The sequence below is a fragment of the Cervus canadensis genome, chromosome 25, assembly GCF_019320065.1.
Source record: "Cervus canadensis isolate Bull #8, Minnesota chromosome 25, ASM1932006v1, whole genome shotgun sequence".
Lineage (NCBI taxonomy): Eukaryota > Metazoa > Chordata > Mammalia > Artiodactyla > Cervidae > Cervus > Cervus canadensis.
The window spans coordinates 13,867,380-13,885,578 of record NC_057410.1 but is presented as its reverse complement, the minus strand read 5'-3'; the positions used below and the strand labels follow the sequence as shown (position 1 = coordinate 13,885,578).

The 18,199-nt window shown below is 41.8% G+C and overlaps 2 protein-coding genes across 2 annotated transcripts in view; one reads left to right on the top strand and one right to left on the bottom strand.

Moving 5' to 3' along the window:
* KCNMB4 (potassium calcium-activated channel subfamily M regulatory beta subunit 4) overlaps positions 1-15,071 on the bottom strand; it is a 73,676-nt gene extending 58,605 nt beyond the window's left edge. Inside the window, exon 1 of the mRNA XM_043447060.1 lies at positions 14,412-15,071. Within this exon, the coding sequence (XP_043302995.1) occupies positions 14,412-14,747 (336 nt within the window). The 5' untranslated portion in view covers positions 14,748-15,071. The remainder of the gene's footprint in view (positions 1-14,411) is intronic.
* Positions 15,072-15,443: 372 nt separating this feature from the next.
* LOC122427520 (WAS/WASL-interacting protein family member 1-like) lies at positions 15,444-17,597 on the top strand. The gene is made up of 2 exons (XM_043447061.1): positions 15,444-16,232; positions 17,477-17,597. The coding sequence occupies exon 1, from the start codon at positions 15,557-15,559 to the stop codon at positions 15,824-15,826; it is 270 nt and encodes an 89-aa protein (XP_043302996.1). The 5' UTR covers positions 15,444-15,556; the 3' UTR covers positions 15,827-16,232; positions 17,477-17,597.
* Positions 17,598-18,199: the final 602 nt, after the last annotated feature.

The window sequence follows — 18,199 nt, the reverse complement described above, 5'->3', positions numbered from 1 at the left end:
TGTTCTTAATTTCACTTTTGGATTGTTAATGGTTACTGTATAAAATACAATTATACATTTCCTAAAAATACCGGCACTGTACACTTATAGAGGACATATCCTTATGAAGATCTCAATAAAGCTATTACAAATCAAAGCTTTAAAAAATAAAAATACAATTGATTTTTGCACATTGACTTTATATCCTGCAGTCTTGCAAATTTTATTTGGCTCAGTAGCTTTTTTTTGCTGGAGTTTTCAGGAGTTTCTATATACAAGATCATGTGATTTGTGAATAGAGATAGTTTTATTTCTTCCTTTCCAATCTGGATGTCTTCTGTTTCATTCTCTTGCCTAACTGTCCTGACCAAAAACCTCCAGTACTATGTCGAACAGGAGAAGGAAGAATGGACATCCTCATCCTGTTTCTGATCTCAGGGGGAATGTTTTCAGTCTTTCATCATTAAGTATGATACTAGTTGTGGGTTTTTCAACCCTTATCAGGCTGACAAAGTTCCCTTCAGTTCCTAGTTTGTTGATGTTTTAAGTCATGAAAGGATTTTGTCAATTTTTTTCTGCATACATATATGCATGTGATTTCTGTCATTTATTCTATTAACATGCTGTATTGATTTTATTATGTTTAACCAACCTTGCATTCCTAAAATAAATCCCACTTGACCATGGTGCAATATCATAAACTCTTCTCAAAAAAAAAAAAAAAAGGAGAGAATACATCCCAATTCATTCTGTTACTATGATACCAAAAAGCAGACAAAGATATCATAAGAAAACTACAGACCAATATACTTTATGAATATAGATGCAAAAATCTTCAACAAAATGCTAGCAAACCAAATTTTGGAATATATAAAAAGAATTATATATCACAACCAAGTTGGGGGAATTGGGAGTGAGAAATAATATGCATGAGATTTCCCTTGGGAGCAACGGAAATATTCTGAAATTAGCAATGATGCTTGCACAACTTTGTGAATATACCAAAAAACTGTACACATTAAAAGGGTAAACATTACAATATTTGAAATATATCTTTTTTACAGGAAGCTGTCTTTCCTTTATTTTTCCTCTTTCATTCTTGTTTCTGCCCACAAGGCAGATGTGATGCAAGTTAGGAGAAACATGTTAAGGGACATGTTAAGAGCAACAAGACAGTAAGAAACTGGGTGTTTGAACGACCTTCCAGATTAGAATGGTTTAGCCCCACAGACTGCTTACAAGCTCAGACATTTACAAAGAAAAAACCTAGTACTTCCTTAGATGGAGGAGACATGGGTTTGATCCCTGGGTTGGGAAGATCCCCTGGAGGAGGAAATGGCAACCCACTCCAGTTTCTTGCCTGGGAAATCCCACGGATCGAGGAGCCTGGCGGGCTACAGTCCAGGGAGTTTCAGAGTCCGACACGACTTAGACAAATTAGGATGTGGTACTTCTTAGGGTTTTTCTTATTTGTTTGTTTAGGTTACTTTTGTTAGGTTCTTATTAAAACATCCCATCCAATATCCTAATTAACTCAGTTAGATTGTTTCTACTTTTTCACTACTATGAACAGTTCTGCAATGATAATCCTCACACATACTTCTTGGACATGTGTTATGTTTTTTTTTAGGGCAAACTCCTTTGAAGGGAAATTGCTGTCATTTGCTTGGTTATCACAACGATTGTCAGGTATGCACAACTTCAGTTTCACATAGTATGTTTATTTTCCTAAGTTGAACTAACTTTCCAGCAATAAGTTAGAACTTAACATTTTCTCAAATCCTCACCATTACTTGGTCTTATGAAGCATATTATGTTTTGTCAGCCTGATAAGTGTGAAATAGCATTCCATTATTGTTGTCATTTGAATTTCCCTAGGATTACCAGACAGAGAATTATTTCACATTTATTGACCATTTGGGTTCTTTCATGAATTGACTGTCCATAGCCTTCACTGATTTTCCCATTATGTCAAACAACATTTTCTTAATGATTTGTAGACATTTTCATAAATATTGCTGATTGTTTTTGCCATTATCTTCTACTTGTATGTGGCTTACATTCTCACATTGTTTGCAATCATTTTTGTCACATGTAAATCATTGTTTTAAGATGCTCAATGTATCAATATTTTTATGATTTGTTCTTTAAGCCTTATTTAAAAAAATATGTCTTAGACCTATGTCATAAAGATATTTTCCTATTTTAACTTCTGAAAGCTTTATAGTTTTCATTTTTAGGTTTTATTCCATTTAAAATTTGTTGTTATGGGTATGAAGCATGTATCAAATTTTATTTCTATTTTATGTAGAGCTAGTTGCTCAGGTATCATTTATTCATAAGCTCACACTTTCACTGATGAACTTCCTATACTGACTATGTCTCTCAGTAAAATTTAATCATTTCTACCTTAATTTCACTGAGGATATAATATTCATTATTTCACTCCTTTGAAATTTGTTAAGGCTTGTTTTATTGCCCAAAAGTGATCAGTTTTGGGAAATATTATGTGGGTACTTGAAATCATGTGCACTGTGCTGCTACTGGATATATTAATTTATAAACATCACTTGGGTCCATTGTTAAACATGTTACTCAGATCTGTTGGATGTGTATTCATATTACTGTTGTCTGAGTATTTATCAGTTAGAAACAGAAATACCTTAAAATCTCTCATCATGATAGACATGTATATTTCTCCCTCAAAATATTTCTATATATTTCTGTTCTAATTCTTTGTTTTTATGTATTTTGAGTTAATATTTTAGGTATATCCCAGTACAGAGTTGTTATATTTTATTGAATTAACTTTTATGACTATGAAATGTCTCTTTTTAGCTCTAGTGACACATTTTTGTTTCAAAGTCTCTGTGTTTCATATTATACAAGTACTCCAGTTTTTCTTTCTTTATTTTTTTGATGGGGGTACTGATGTTTGTATAGTGTGTTTTCCAGTCTATGATCTCTACCTTTACATTGGAAGAGTTAGTCCATTTATATTCAATATAATTATAAATTTGGGTTAAACTCTGTCTTATTTTTTTAACTTTTTATTTTTTATTGGAGTATAGATGATTAATGATATTGTAATAGCTTCAAGTGGACAGCAAAGGAACTCAGCAATACATATATATGTATCCATTCTCATCCAACTCCCCTCCTATGCAGGGTGCCACATAACACTGAGTAGATTATTACTTTTTTTTTTGATTATTACTTTTAAAAATGTATTCTACCTGTCTATAGTTTTTTTACTCTCTTTTATTGCATTCTTCTAAACTTACTGCTTTACATTACTTCATTTTCCCCATCTATTAGCTTGGTAATTATTTTCTGCTGTATAAATTCTTAGATTCCAACACAGAACTACTAAATCAAACGCTAGGGTGGAATTTCTGACTCAGTGGGTTTAGGATGGGTATTGAGAATGTGCATCACTAACAAGCTCACAAATTGATGTTGATGCTTCTTGTCCACTGATTATACTTTGAGAATCACTGATCTGAAGGAAGAAATTGACTAGAAAAAGGGGATTATTGAAGAGACTGTAATAACCGAGGCAAATTGCAGTATCTTTGACCAGAACAGTTCAGTTCACTTCAATAGCTCAGTCGTGTCCGACTCTTTGTGACCCCATGGACCGCAGCACGCCAGGCCTTCCCGTCCATCACCAACTCCCAGAGCTTACTCAAACTCATGTCCATCATGTCAGTGATGCCATCCAACCGTCTCATCCTCTGTCATCCCCTTCTCCTCCTGCCTTCAGTCTTTCCCAGCATCAGGGTCTTTTCCAATGAAAAGGTGGCAAAGTATCAGGTGGCCAAAGTATTGGAGTTTGAGCTTCAGCATCAGTCCTTCTAATGAATATTCAGAATTGATTTCATTTAGGATGGACTGGTTGGATCTCCTTGCAGTCCAAGGGACTCTCAAGGGTCTTCTCCAACACCACAGTTAAAAAGTATCAATTCTTTGGCGTTCAGCTTTCTTTATTGTACAACTCTCACATCAATACAAGACTACTGCAAAAACCATAGCTTTGACTAGACGGACCTTTGTTGGCAAAGTAATGTCTTTGCTTTTTAATATGCTGTCTGAGTTGGTCATAGCTTTTCTTCCAAGGAACAAGCGTCTTTTAATTTCATGGCTGCAGTCACCATCTGCAGTGATTTTGGACCCCCAAAAATAAAGTCTCTCACTGTTTCCACTGTTTCCCCATCTATTTGCCATGAAGTGATGGGACCAGATGTCATGATCTTTGTTTTTTGAAAGTTGAGTTTTAAGCCAGTTTTTCACTCTGCTCTTTCACTTTCATCAAAAGGCTCTTTAGTTCTTTGCTTTCTGCCATAAGGGTGGTATCATCTGCATATCTGAGGTTATTGATATTTCTCTCAGCAATCTTGATTCCAGCTCGTGCTTCATCCAGGCCAGCATTTTGCATGATGTACTCTGCATATAAGTTAAATAAGCAGGGTGACAATACACACCTTGATGTACTCCTTTCCTGATTTGGAGCCTGTCTGCTGGTCCACGTCCCGTTCTAAATGTTGCTTCTTGACCTGCATACAGATTTCTCAGGAGGCAGGTCACGTGGTCTGGTGTTCCTATCTCTTTGAGAATTTTCCACAGTTTGCTGTGATCCACACAGTCAAAGGCTTTGGTGTAATCAATAAAACCGAAGTAGATGTTTTTCTGGTATTCTCTTGCTTTTTCAAGGATCCAATGGATGTTGGCAATTCGATCTCTGGTTCCTCTGCCTTTTCTAAATCCAGCTTGAACATCTGGAAGTTCATGGCTCACATACTGTTGAAGCCTGTCTTGGAAAATTTTGAGCATTACTTTGCTAGTGTGTGAGATGAGTGCAATTGTGCAGTAGTTTGAACATTCTTTGGCATTGCCTTTGTTTGGGATTGGAATGAAAACTGACCAGGACAGTGGCAGTAAAAATCAAAGTATTAATACCAGAGAATAATGATATCATTGATAGAAACAAAAGATTCTAGAATAGAAGCTGGTTTTAGAGAGATAAACATGATAATCTTTTGCCATTTTTATCCTCGTAACAAAGGAAATAGAAAATAATTAAAATCAGAATAGAAGATTTTAGTCTCAGTAAGCAGTATTATTTTCTGGCTTTTTATTCTTGAGAATTATTTTAAAATAAAGTTGTCTCGATAAGGACAATTTTGTAAATTAACTTATTACATAGGAAAAAAGTATTAAACTTCCGAGATTAGAATTTAATTTTACAGGATATATTGATGAGATGGTTGGATGGCATCACCGACTCAATGGACATGAGTTTGAGTAAACTCTGGGAGTTGGGGATGGACAGGGAAGCCTGGAGTGCTGCGGTCCATGGGGTCGCAAAGAGTCAGACATGACTGAGCGACTGAACTGATTGATAATTCCCACTAAGGAGATACAACATCAATAAGTGCTTCTACAATATTGTTAAATTATAACTAGTAAATTGGACATCAGATAAGGTTTCAAAGTCCATTTGGTCTAGTGCATCAGTTAGATGAATGGATATTTCTTCACATGTGCTTCAAGGTACAGAGAACTTTCAGTGACCAAATCTGCTGGCTTCTGCTAACCAACCAAGCAAATACATGAAATAAATTTGTTTGATTAGTTTATTTACCAAAATGGTCACAGATTTAAATAATTTAATAAACATATGGTTTTCAATTTTATAACTGATTATTTTAAAAGAAAACAGGATATTACCATAACTCAAATTACAAATTTTTACACATTATTTTATGTGTCCTAGAGACTACCAAACACACAGCATGAGGAATAGTTAGAAACATATGTAATATTGAAAACCATTCTGTTCAGTATTACACTGTGAGTATTTATGGTAATTGTAATATAAATGTACTGTTTATCTAGGAACTCAATCGAATACGAAATTCTGCTAAAGACAGAGAAAAAAATTTTAAACCCAAGGTAAATAAAATGAATGACATCTTCACTCACAGGTGAGTATTAAAAACATTTCAGATAAACAAAACTGACAACTTATAAAAAGCTTTGTAATTCTGAGGTAAGTTTGTAATAATGGAAAATATATGCATTTCCCCCAAAACTTTAACTGAAATGTATTGTAATATCACAAACCTCTCATGTAAAAGTAAAAAGTTTCTGATTAAGTCTGAGATACAAAATTTTGAGAGTTCTTGCAAATAATTAATACATTCATAAACAGCATCCACAATGGAAGCCAGAGGTGGCTCATGGTTAAGTACTCTCAGACAGGAAGATCCTAGCAGTCTGCAGAGTAGATTGTTTGCAAAGAGCTGTAACAGGTGGATATAATCTGACCAAGCTTTCAAACATCTAATCATATTGGTCACCTACTCAAAAGCCTTACTTGGCTTCTGTGTTAGGTTCCCAATGCTGCTATAGCAGAAACTTAGTGGCTCAAAACAAATGTATTAACTTGCAATTCTGGAGGACAGAATTCCAAAACAGGTCTCACTGAGCTAAAATCAAGACACCAGCTGGGCTATACTTCTTTCTGAAGCCTCTAAGAAAGAATCCATTTTCTTGCCTTTTCCCGCCTGCATTCTTTGGCTCATGTCCCTCTTCTGTATTCAAAGCTGCCAACAGTCAGTTGAGTTGTCTTCAAATTGCATCACTCTGACCTCCTCTTCCACATTTAAGGGTGCTTGAGATTCCAGAGCCCACCAGCACATCTCCCTATTTTAAGGTCAGCTGATTAGCAAATTTAACTGCATCTGCAACCTTGACTCCCCTTTGCTGCATAACATAAGATATTCACGGATTCTAGGGATTAGTATGTGACCATCTTTGGTAGATGGGCACAGATTCTTCCTACTATGGGTTCCCAATGGTCACTAAACCCACCCTGTCTGTCAAGGACCTCTACATTACTGGCCACAATTTACTCTCCTGCCTTATGCCAGGTGGCACTAGTGGTTAAGAACCTGCCTGCCAATGCAGGCGACTGAGAGACATGGGTTCGATCCCTCGGTTGGGAAGATCCCCTGGAGGAGGGCAGGGCAACCCACTCCAGTACTCTTGCCTGGAGAATCCCATGGACAGAGGAGCCTGGCAGGATATGGTCCATACGGTTGCAAAGACATGACTGAAGTGACGTAGCATGCATGCACACCTTTCCCCCAGACCTCTGCTCTTTGTCCCCTAGGTTCCAGCCACACCAGTCTCTCTGCTGGTTCCCCAACACACCCCATACTCCACAGCTTCAGAGCCTTGCTCCTGGCATTTTTCTCTTTCTTGATGTTCTCTTCATTTCTCCTCATCTTTCCTCCCAAGATAAAAATTCTATTCATTCTAAAAGTTTCATGGCAAATGCTTCCTCCTCCAGGAAGCTTTCCCCCCAGTTATTCCCCTTTAGATGTTTGTCATATTGTTTGCACCTCCCAGTAGAACTTGATGTGTTGCTTTGTTTGATAGTTATTGAGTTCTTATCTTGTCTGCTAAGTAATGATCTCCTTGAGGGCAGAAACTCAAGAATTCATCCTTATTTGTACATCAGTTGCCTCCAAGGGTGCTCAGCTGTTTCCGACTCTTTGCAATGGAGTGTAGTCTACCAGGTTCCTCTGTCCATGGGGTTTTCCAGGCAAGAATATTGGAGTGGGTTGTCATTTCCTACTCCAGGGGATCTTCCTGACTCAGGAATCGAACCTGTATCTCTTGAGTCTCCTGCACTGGCAGAAGACTCTGCGCTACTGGAGAAGCCCATAAGTCAGTTGCTGCTGCTGCTGCTAAGCCACTTCAGTCGTGTCCGACTCTGTGCGACCCCATAGACGGCAGCCCACCAGGCTCCCCCGTCCCTGGGATTCTCCAGGCAAGAACACTGGAGTGGGTTGCCATTTCCTTCTCCAATGCATGAAAGTGAAAAGTGAAAGGGAAGTTGCTCAGTCGTGTCCAACTCTTTGCGACCCCATGGACTGCAGCCTACCAGGCTCCTCCGTCCATGGGATTTTCCAGGCAAGAGTGCTGGAGTGGGGTGCCATTGCCTTCTCCACATAAGTCAGTTAGGCATATCTAAAACTGAACACCCGCTTTTCATGCAGTGTGTTTCTGTGTGTGTGTGCTCAGTTATGTCCAACCTCCAAAATTGCTCCTCCTTCAATTTTCCTATTTATAATAAAACAACCTCCCTTTTTCAATGGTGATTGCCACAAACCTTGGAGTCATCTTCATTCTTTTCTCCCTCATTCCTCACATCCAATCCATCAGCGGACCTTATCAACGCTACTCCCTGATCTAAGTCACCACCTTTTGTTTGGCCTACTGGACTCCTTGTTTCCAATCTTGCCTCTGCTGCTGTCACCTTGCACAAGTGAGCATGCGCGTGTACACACACACTCCTCCCCCCATACAAATTCTATCCTCATCTCAGCATCCAGAAGGATCATTCAAATTTTTTAAAAGTCTAAGTCTGATTATATCTGGGTCCGGCTTAGCGTCAAATAACTTACCATCACATTTAGACTAGAATCCAAAATCCTGATAAAGTTTTCTGAGACCCTCGTCTCATCTCCCACTGTTCTCTGTTCACTCACCGTCATCCTCACTATTCCTCACACTTGCCCCAGTGCCTCTGCACTTGCTTCTCCTGCAGCTTGTGGAGCACTCTTTCTCTGCAGAGCCACACGATTCATTCCTCTAAGTCCCTTAGGCCACTGATAATCCTCTCATGTCCTTTGGGTCTCTGTGGAAATATCACTTCATCAGAGCCACCTTCCCTGGTCATCCTATGCAAAAGAACAGCTCTCATTCCTTCCATAACTTTCTGTACCTTTATGCTGCTTAAATTTTCTTTGCCCATCTATCATTACATGACAATATACTATGAATTGATTTCTTGTCAGTCACTCCACCAAAATGTAAGCTCCAGAAATCTTCTTTTGATCTCTATTCCAGTCCTAAAACCTAGAAACACACTAGAACCTAAGCAGGCATTTAATAAATATTTGTTAAATGAACTCATCTTTGTACATCCTCCCATTTCTTGCCCAGTTCTTTGATCATAATCGATGCTGAAGAAGTATTTGTGGACTTAAATTTTATGTACATCCCCAATATTATTTCATATTATTACAAGAGGAAAAACCACCACAGTAAGCCACTTTTTCATGGAGAAATAAAGGCTACAGATAAGTTGTCACAATTCAGATTAGCCTTTTATTAATTTTGATATGATGGACTCCCTAGAGCACAAAGTATATCACGTTGAACATTTAACTCAAGAATGGAGCTCAGAAATTAACCCCAGCAAACCTTACAGTCTATACAGGGAGCGTGTGTGTTGGGGGAAGGGGCACACTAGAATGGATGACAAGGGTACCAAGAAGGTGACTAAGTTACAGAGGTCTATAGTTAATCATATCCAATTTCAGGGGATATTCTTAATGCCTGAAGCCTCTTCCAGTTCTGGTCTAAGTTTTTCTTCTCTTCAATGCATTTCTCTTAGGTTTTTAGTAGTACTGATTTCTTAGAAATAGACATTTGTCCTCTCTTTTTAGGTTTTGCTTATCAGAGAAAGAAAACTCAAAAATAAAACATATAGCCTCTAATCACGTACTTTCTCTGGTCTCTCAAGAGGCCAGTTTTAATCATTCATCTTTTCTTGGCCATCCAATGTCTACAATAAGGTAAAGGCGAATGTTTGGAACTGCGTAAGTTCATTTCATTCACATTAAACTAATTTTAAAGGATTCTCTTCTTTTCCTTCAGAATTTGAGTCCTTCCTTTCATACCAACTCTCAACATTCGGTAGCATCAGTACCATCTTTTAACCTAAACACACAAATATTAATCATGATGAATCCTTTGGGTTCTTACTTTATTTTTCTTGAACAACAGATGAAGACATTTTCTAAGCCAGTGCTTATTTTCACTCCATCTACAGACTAGAATTACTTGTAGAACTTTTTTAAAATTACCAATGCCCAGGACCCACCCAAGACCAAGTGTGAATCTCTAAAGGCTGGACTCAGGCATCCGAACTTCTTTTTGAAGTTCCCCCACCCCAACCGAATAAACATGAATTCAAGCAAACTTCAGGAGATAGTGAAGGACAGGGAAGCCTGGTATGTTGCAGTCCATCAGGTTGCAAACAGTCAGACATGACTTAGTGACTGAGCAACAATAACAAATCGATATATTCTCAAGAATCAGAGAATTTTTTTCCCTCAACCATGTTCAGTGTACTAATAAACATCAGAAGCATTCTTAAAAAAATAAATAAATAAATAAAGTTCCCCCAGTGATTCTAATGGATTGTCATGGTTGAGAACCAAAACCCTTAGCATACACAACAGCTAGTCACAAAGAGATAATCCAGTGACAAGAACCGTAGTCAGAGGAAGCTGACCCCAAATTTAGATTTTTTTGCAATGGTCAACTCAAAGAGCAGATCACTGCCCTGTGGATAATTAGGACTTGACTTGAAAACTAGGATAACTGACTTGAGTACTACATTACATGAAGTACTACACTACTTGAAGGAACCAGAGATCAAACTGCCTACATTTGTTGGATCATCGAAAAAGCAAGAGAGTTCTAGAAAAACATCTACTTTATTGACTACGCCAAAGCCTTTGACTGTGTGGATGACAACAAACTGTGGAAAATTCTTCAAGAAATGGGAATACTAGACCACCTGTTCTGCCTCCTGAGAAATCTGTATGTAGGTCAAGAAGCAACAGTTAGAACTGGACATGGGACAACAGACTGGTTCCAAATCAGGAAAGGAGTATGTCAAGACTGTATATTGTCACCCAGCTTATTTAACTTATATGCAGAGTACATCATGCGAAATACCGGGCTGGATGAAGCACAAGCTGGAATCAAGATTGCAGGGAGAATTATCTATAACATTAGATGTGAAATGACACCACCCTTATGGCAGAAAGCAAAGAAGAACTAAACAGCCTCTTGATGAAAGTGAAAGAGGAGAGTGAAAAAGTTGGCTTAAAATTCAATATTTAGAAAACTAAGATCATGGCATCCGGTCCCATTACTTCATGGCAAATAGACGGGGAAACAACGGAAACAGTGACAGATTTTATTTTACTGGGCTCCGAAATCATTGCAGATGGTGACTGCGGCCATGAAATTAAAAGACACTTGCTCCTTGGAAGAAAAGTTATGACCAACCTAGACAGCATATTAAAAAGCAAAGACATTACTTTGTCAACAAAGATCCGTCTAGTCAAAGCTATGGTTTTTCTAGTAGTCATATTTTGATGTGAGAGTTGGACTATAAAGAAAGCTAAGCGCTGAAGAAATGATGCTTTTTAACTGTGGTATTGGAGAAGACTCTTGAGAGTCCCTTGGACTGCAAGGAGATCCAACCAGTCCATCCTAAAAGAAATGAGTTCTGAATATTCATTGGAAGGACTGATGCTGAAACTGAAACTCCAAAAGTTTGGCCAGCTGATGTGAAGAACTGACTCACTGGAAAAGACCCTGATGCTGGGAAAGATCGAAGGCAGGAGAAGAAGGGTACGGCAGAGGATGAGATGGTTGGATGGATCACAGATGCGATGGATATGAGTTTGAGTAAGCTCCGGAAATTGGTGGTGGACAGGAAACCCTGGCATGCTGTGGTCCATGGGGTCGCAAAGAGTCGGACATGATTGAGTGACTGAACTGAACTGAACTACCTTACATGACTGGATACAGTTTCTGCTTTGGATACAAGGATACATTTCAAAACATAAGTTGAACAGGACTTAAAGATATTTTAAAGAAATTATTAGTCAAAGGTCAAATTTATTCACACTATCTCTTTAGTAGTCTGCAGCATAAGAAGTTATATATTTGCATTATTCTTTCCCCTTCTCTGCTTTTTACTATAACTAATGTAGTAAACTCACGGGAGAGGAGAAAGCCCTTGTTCTCTTTTCTAAGGAGAGATCTCCAAATGGCTTCTTGCGGCAGTGGGTCATAAAGCAGAGAAGGTTGGAGGTGATCAGGATCCAATACACTGTAGGGAATCTAGACATTCTGCAAAGAGAATGGGTGGGGAACCCAGGCCTTCAACAAAGAGGAAAGTTCTGGGTAGCCTAGATGAAACAGCACTTGGTGGTGGGTACTGCGTAACTGCAAGGGCACTGTGGAAACATTCTGCTTATGTGATGGGCTCTGGCACAATATTTTGGTTACACTGAATTTTTCCATCACCAATTGCTTACAAGAATTTCCAAATTGAGCATTTCATTGCTCAAAAGTGGAAAGGTGACTGCAAAAGAACACGTCTAATGTTCTTTAAATGGTCCAATGCAATCATAATTTGGATAAAGAGATATACACTGCTTTGGCTGAGGGAACCTTGACTAAATCAGATGGGATGCTCTTCATCATTTTCTGTAACATTAATGTATCTTTCTCCAGTTCTGTCATTTCTTTAATGCTTTACTTTAAAAAATCTTACTTTGTTCAAATATTTCTTCAAAGCAATTGTTGCCAGGATCCAAACTGGCACTGGAAGGAAACTGTTTATTTGCAATAAAAAGAGATCAAATCTTAGGATTACATATAAGCCATTACCACTTTTTCCAAGTGATTTAGAAATCTATGTCCTAATGATCCCAATTTACTTTTTCTGCCAGATTCTACAAAATTACCTGGAAACTGTGAAGCAGTCTTTGTGTAGCAAATTCTGTCTTCTCAATGTCTTGATTAGGTATTAGGCGCTTACTGGAATATGTATATGTAATTTATTAGTGCCTGAACCACAATCTTAAACTAATCGCAATGTTTCACCAATTATAACACCTTTTAAATGATAAACTATCATATAATTTCTAAATTACTACTACTGTGCCACACCTTGCTTTTATATTAATGGCTTAATCTTGAAAAAAAAAAAAGTGATGTTCCGAAAGCCTTGCAATTTGTTTTGAAATTCCTGAGCATTGAGCTGCTTAACTTACAACATCTGTCTTGAGACTTTATTGCTTCTTCGAGACTTTGAAGTTTATACTCTAAATTCTGTATTTCTATACTTACTACTCATCTATTATCTTCATTTTAAAGATACTCTTCCTTTGTCATCAAGAGCATCTTTAAGAGAAGTCATTCTTTTTTTTAAAAAAGGAATTCTCTTTTAAAAATTTCCCAAATTCAATAATTAACTATTTAGGAGACAAGAACAGGAGTTTTGCTGCAGAGAAATGATAAGCTTATTTTTAAATATCTTAAAAAATATTGATAGACAACTCTTCTTTTGTATTGTTATAATTATATCCTGTCACATGTAAGGAAAGTTTTCCTGTGTACACAAGACTCATTCCCTTTTGGACAGTTTTCTTGATCTTCAAGCACTGCTCTAACAAACAGGGAGGGTGTCAGTAACTTTAAAGAAGAATACATACCTTTTCTTTGATAGTTAAGTAATCAGAAGAGTAAAAAAGGCCAAGAGAAGAAAAAACAAAAGAAAGAAAAGCCTTCTTGCAAAAGCAGGTGTACTACAAAGCTCAACTAGTTCACAGACTGAGGACACTGCTTTTTATAAGCTTTTTCTCCACTGGGAACGGTCTTCTGAGTCTCCCTTTCTCTGCTTTCCATCCCTCGAGTCCTAACCAGGTTGTTTTTTTTTTTTTTTTCTTTTTTGCTTGCGAGAACGGAAAAAATTGCCAAGACAGGCATATTCGGTACATTTCACGGAGGCTTTTCTATTTTCAGAAAGTTTTACCGTTCCCCAGATGGCTCCCAGTTGTTCTTAGACACACGGAGAACCTAGGCTTCCTCTAGACCCTTCTGAGAATCTATTTCGTGACAACCAGGAGTCCACCGTACCCGCCCAAGATGGATCTGCACAGAATTTCGAATTTTGATTCCACGTCGTTTGTCGACCCACGAAAGCTCATCTTTGTTTTTTGTTTTTTTTTTCATCTTTGTACCCCAAGTTAAAAACATGGGTCTAGAGTGAAAAGGTAAGGAAACCGCTAACACCTCTCAAAGGGCTAAAGGACCCCCTGCAGCCTCCCTAGGCGAGTTCTGGACGCGGCCAGTGGGACTTCGGACCTTGACCATACGCCGGAGTTGGTGGTATCCCCGCTACGCACTGGATTTAATCCGAGGAAAAGTTAACTTTCGGCTCTTCGCATTTCTGCAAAGCCGGTCCGGTAGGGCCCGAACCGAAGCTGGGCCAAGGCCTCAAAATCTGAGACCAGGCAAGACAGGTGTGTAAGGAAAGCCTCCGAGTACCACGGGTCCCCGCACACAAACCCTCCTGAAGGACCGGGGGGCGCCCCGGGCTCCCCGACGTGCTCACTCCCGGTGTAAGCGTAGTCCGCGACGCCTCGTCGCCTCCTGGTAACGCTTGCATACTCCGAGCCACCCCGCGCAGGGTTTAACACTGATGCTCCCCCAAACCTCAGCATCTCCGTAGGAGCGAGGCAGTCCCCCCGGGGCGTCCTTACCTTGGGGTTGGTCAGGAGCTGGTGCTCGTCGCTGTGCAGCAGCGCCCTGGAGTTGGACTCGGAGTTGTTCACGTAGACCTGGACGCAGGGGTACTGCGAGGTGCCCCTACAGTCGGCGCCACAGGTGAAGGTGCACTCGAACACCTCGCCGATCTGCTGCACCGACAGCACCGTGCAATTGGCCGCCGTGGCTTGCAGATCCTGCAGCGCGGGACTGAGCCAGCAGAAGCCGAAGATAAAGAGCGACACGACGCCGGAGATGATGAGAAACAAGCCGAGCCGGATGCTCTTGTCCTCGGCTTCCGTGTACTCGTAAGCCACCCGGAGCTTCGCCATCGCCCCCCACTCCCGGCGGCGGGCGCGCTCCCCCCGCCCCCTCCCGCCCCCGGCGCCGAGCCCGACTGCCTCGGCGGGAGGAGCCGCCGCCGCACGACAGCAGGGGAGTGGGCGGCCAGGGGGAGCGCGCGAGAACAAAGGGGCCGAGGCCGGCGACGCCCCCCGGCGGCGGCAGCGCCCCCCCCTCCACCTCCCCGCCGCCGCCGCCCGAGCCCCAGAGGCTCGCCGCGCGGCCGAGGTTTCAGAGCCTCCTGCACCCTCGGGCGCGAGGAGCGCACGGGCGGCTCCTGCCTCCAGCGCCCCCTGCCAGCCTCCGCCCCCGCGCTTTCCCCGCCTCCCCCACCCCGCCTCCTCTCGCCCGGTGGCTCCCAGTCTCCATCGCCCGCCGGCCGCCGCTCCGCGGACTCGCCTGGCAGCTGCCCCGAGGGCAGACGCTGCAGGGCTGAGGCGAGCCCCGGGGCTCCCCCGCGCGGGAGGCAGCTCCGCCGGGCCCCACCCGCCGCCGACCCGGGTCCTCCCGCCCCGCCCCGGGGCGTTTCCCGTGGGCGAGGGGCGGGCAGGCGCTGGGGATCGCGGCGCTGGCGCCGGGGATTCTCGTTACATTCCCCAGGAAGAGGCATCCGCGATAAGAGGTTAGGATCAATATAACTTAACGGAGTGAAAGTTTAAAAAACAAAACAGAAAACAAACGAGGGAGAGGGTGTCGTGCAAGTGGAGCGGCGGGAATTTTGAACTGCAAACGGGGACTGGTCAGCCAGCGGAGGCGTGCGCTCTCGGGGAGACTGGCCGCCGGCACCAGGCGGATAGGGATGGAAGCCCCCGGGGCGAGCGGCGTGCGCCCGGGCGTGTGCCCCAGAGACACCCGGCCGCCGGTTCCCACGCTTGGGGCGGGCGCGCGCCGCAAGGCGGGAGGCGTGACCTGCCGCCGCCCCCCCCACTCGGGCGAGCGCGGTAACTGCCTGGCCTCGGGGTCCCGGCGCTCCCAACTGTCCGGGAGCAGCCCACGATCACCCCCACCCCCGACACCGCCCACCCTCGCCGGCCTCAGCCAGGCCTGGAGGGCAGCAGGTCAGAAGTGAAACAGGCTGAGTCAGACGGAGTTTGCGGTGGAGGCAACGCGCGTGGGGGGCAGGAGCCTGACGCCCCCCACCCCAGACCCAGGAAACTCGCTTCCTGGGTCGTGGGTGGACCACGCGGCAACGCAGGTCTAAGGGCGGCCGGGCCGACCCCAAGTCTATGTGCCCAAGGCTGGGGCTGACTGACTAGGGACCCAGGGGAGCGAGTGCAGAGGCTTACAGCCCTTGAAGGAGACACCTTGTTCCCCATCAGGACCGTCCTCTCGCTCCAAACCGAGAGCAGAATCCTCTCTGTTCTGGCTCCCTCCTCAGGAGTCTTGCCACCGTTGGCCCGTCTCGGAATTTGTAGATGAGCTTTCCAGGAGCGCTCTGCGAGGCGACCGCGGCGTGCCGACCCACTCTGGGACAGGTACCGTTTCTAGAGCTGCGTCCTGCTCTCCTGATTCTTTCTGCTGCTCCCTCCACGCCCCCTCCCCAACTCGCCTGTGCATACCTCAGTCTCTGTTCTTTTCCTGATCTTTAAAAAGAAGATTATTTTTTTAAAGTCATACTGCTATCAAAATATCAAACTTGGAGAACTGTTTCGACCTACATTTTGAAGCATCAGAGTATTCACTTGGCAAAACATATAAACATGTCTTTTTCTTGACTTGCAAGTCCCAAATGAATATACTCTTAGTTAAATTCAGTCATATATTCATATTCAGTTCCTGATGAATACGGAAACACCGAATCATAGAATTCTTGACTTCTCTTTCTTGGATTTCAAATGTTAGTTTACTGGTATAGTACTTCTCAACTGAGGTCCTGATCTGTTACTTTGAAGTACTCCTTCATGTGGTATTTCCAAGCAAGGGGTAAAGCAAGTTTAATTATAGGAAGACCCCAAGTGTTTTTCTGAATAAATTAAGAAGATACAGGGTTTGGAAATTTTCCAAGTCAGGAAGACTCTGCACTTTAATACCTTTCAAGTTTTGAGAGACTATTTTATTATTTTCTTCCCTTTCTGTTGGCATAAAGACAATTGTTAGTGATTACACACACTACCTGAAAGGAAAAGTGAGTTTATTAGTTGAAGCATATTAACCTAAGATTACAGATTTTCAGTGTGAATCTCTTTCCTACAGTGGGTTATAATTATTTTCCTTTTCAAGAGGGCTAAAGCCAATCTAGGATCTAAGGCAGCGGTGAACAGATTAGATTTTTTGGATCTCATAGCTCTGATATGGTGAACAACTTAACCTTGAGGCTGAATTAATTCCTATAGCCTTTCATAAAACACAGGGATCGGGTTGTCTAAAAATCATTTAATGAATATGATTCACTTTTCAATGATTCTAGAGCTCAGAGAGTTGTGTGAATGTAACCTTTGCCTCAAAACTGAGGCAAGATGGTCTTCCAAGTAAATCTAGAGAACACACACAGAAAATATTGTCTTAACCTAAATTCTTAAAGGCTTTTAAATTCATTTTTTCCAAGTTCTGCATTTAGTCACTTTCCTTCTTTATAATTATTCTAAAAGTATTTGAAGAAACTGTTGCCGTCTAGCCTTCTGCTCTTTACTCCTTTTTTCATACTTTTTTTGCCTTTTCATACTATTCATGGGGTTCTCAATGCAAGAATACTGAAGTGGTTTGCCATTCCCTTCTCCAGTGAACCACGTTTTGTCAGACCTCTCGGCCATGACCCGTCCGTCTTGGGTGGCCCTACCCAGCATCTACATTCCATGCAGAGATGAGCACAATAAAGAACAGAAACGGTATGGACCTAACAGAAGCAGAAGATATTAAGAGGTGGCAAGAATACACAGAAGAACTATACAGAAAAGATCTTCATGACCCAGATAACCACAATGGTGTGATCAAGCACCTAGAGCCAGACATCCTGGAATGCAAAGTCAAGTGGGCCTTAGGAAGCATCACTACTAACAAAGCTAGTGGAGGTGATGGAATTCCAGCTGAGCTATTTCAAATCTAAAAAGATGATGCTGTTAAAGTGCTGCACTCAATATGCCAGCAAATCTGGAAAACTCAGCAGTGTGCACAGGACTGGGAAAGGTCAGTTTTCGTTCCAATCGCAAAGAAAGGCAACGCCAAACAATATTCAAACTACTGCACAACTGCACTCATCCACACACTAGTAAAGTAATGCTGAAAGTTCTCCAAGCCAGGCTTCAACAGTGCATGAACTGTGAACTTCCAGATGTTCAAGCTAGGTTTCAAAAAGGCAGAGGAACCAGAGATCAAATTGCCAACATCCACTGGATCATCGAAAAAGCAAGAGAGTTCCAGAAAAACATCTACTTTTGCTTTATTGACCATGCCAAAGCCTTTGACTGTGTGGATCACAACAAACTGTGGAAAATTCTTCAAGAGA

Coding starts and splice junctions, on each gene's coding strand:
- LOC122427520 (XM_043447061.1), top strand. CDS start 15,557: ATGGAAGCCCCCGGGGCGAGCGGCGTGCGCCCGGGCGTGTGCCCCAGA.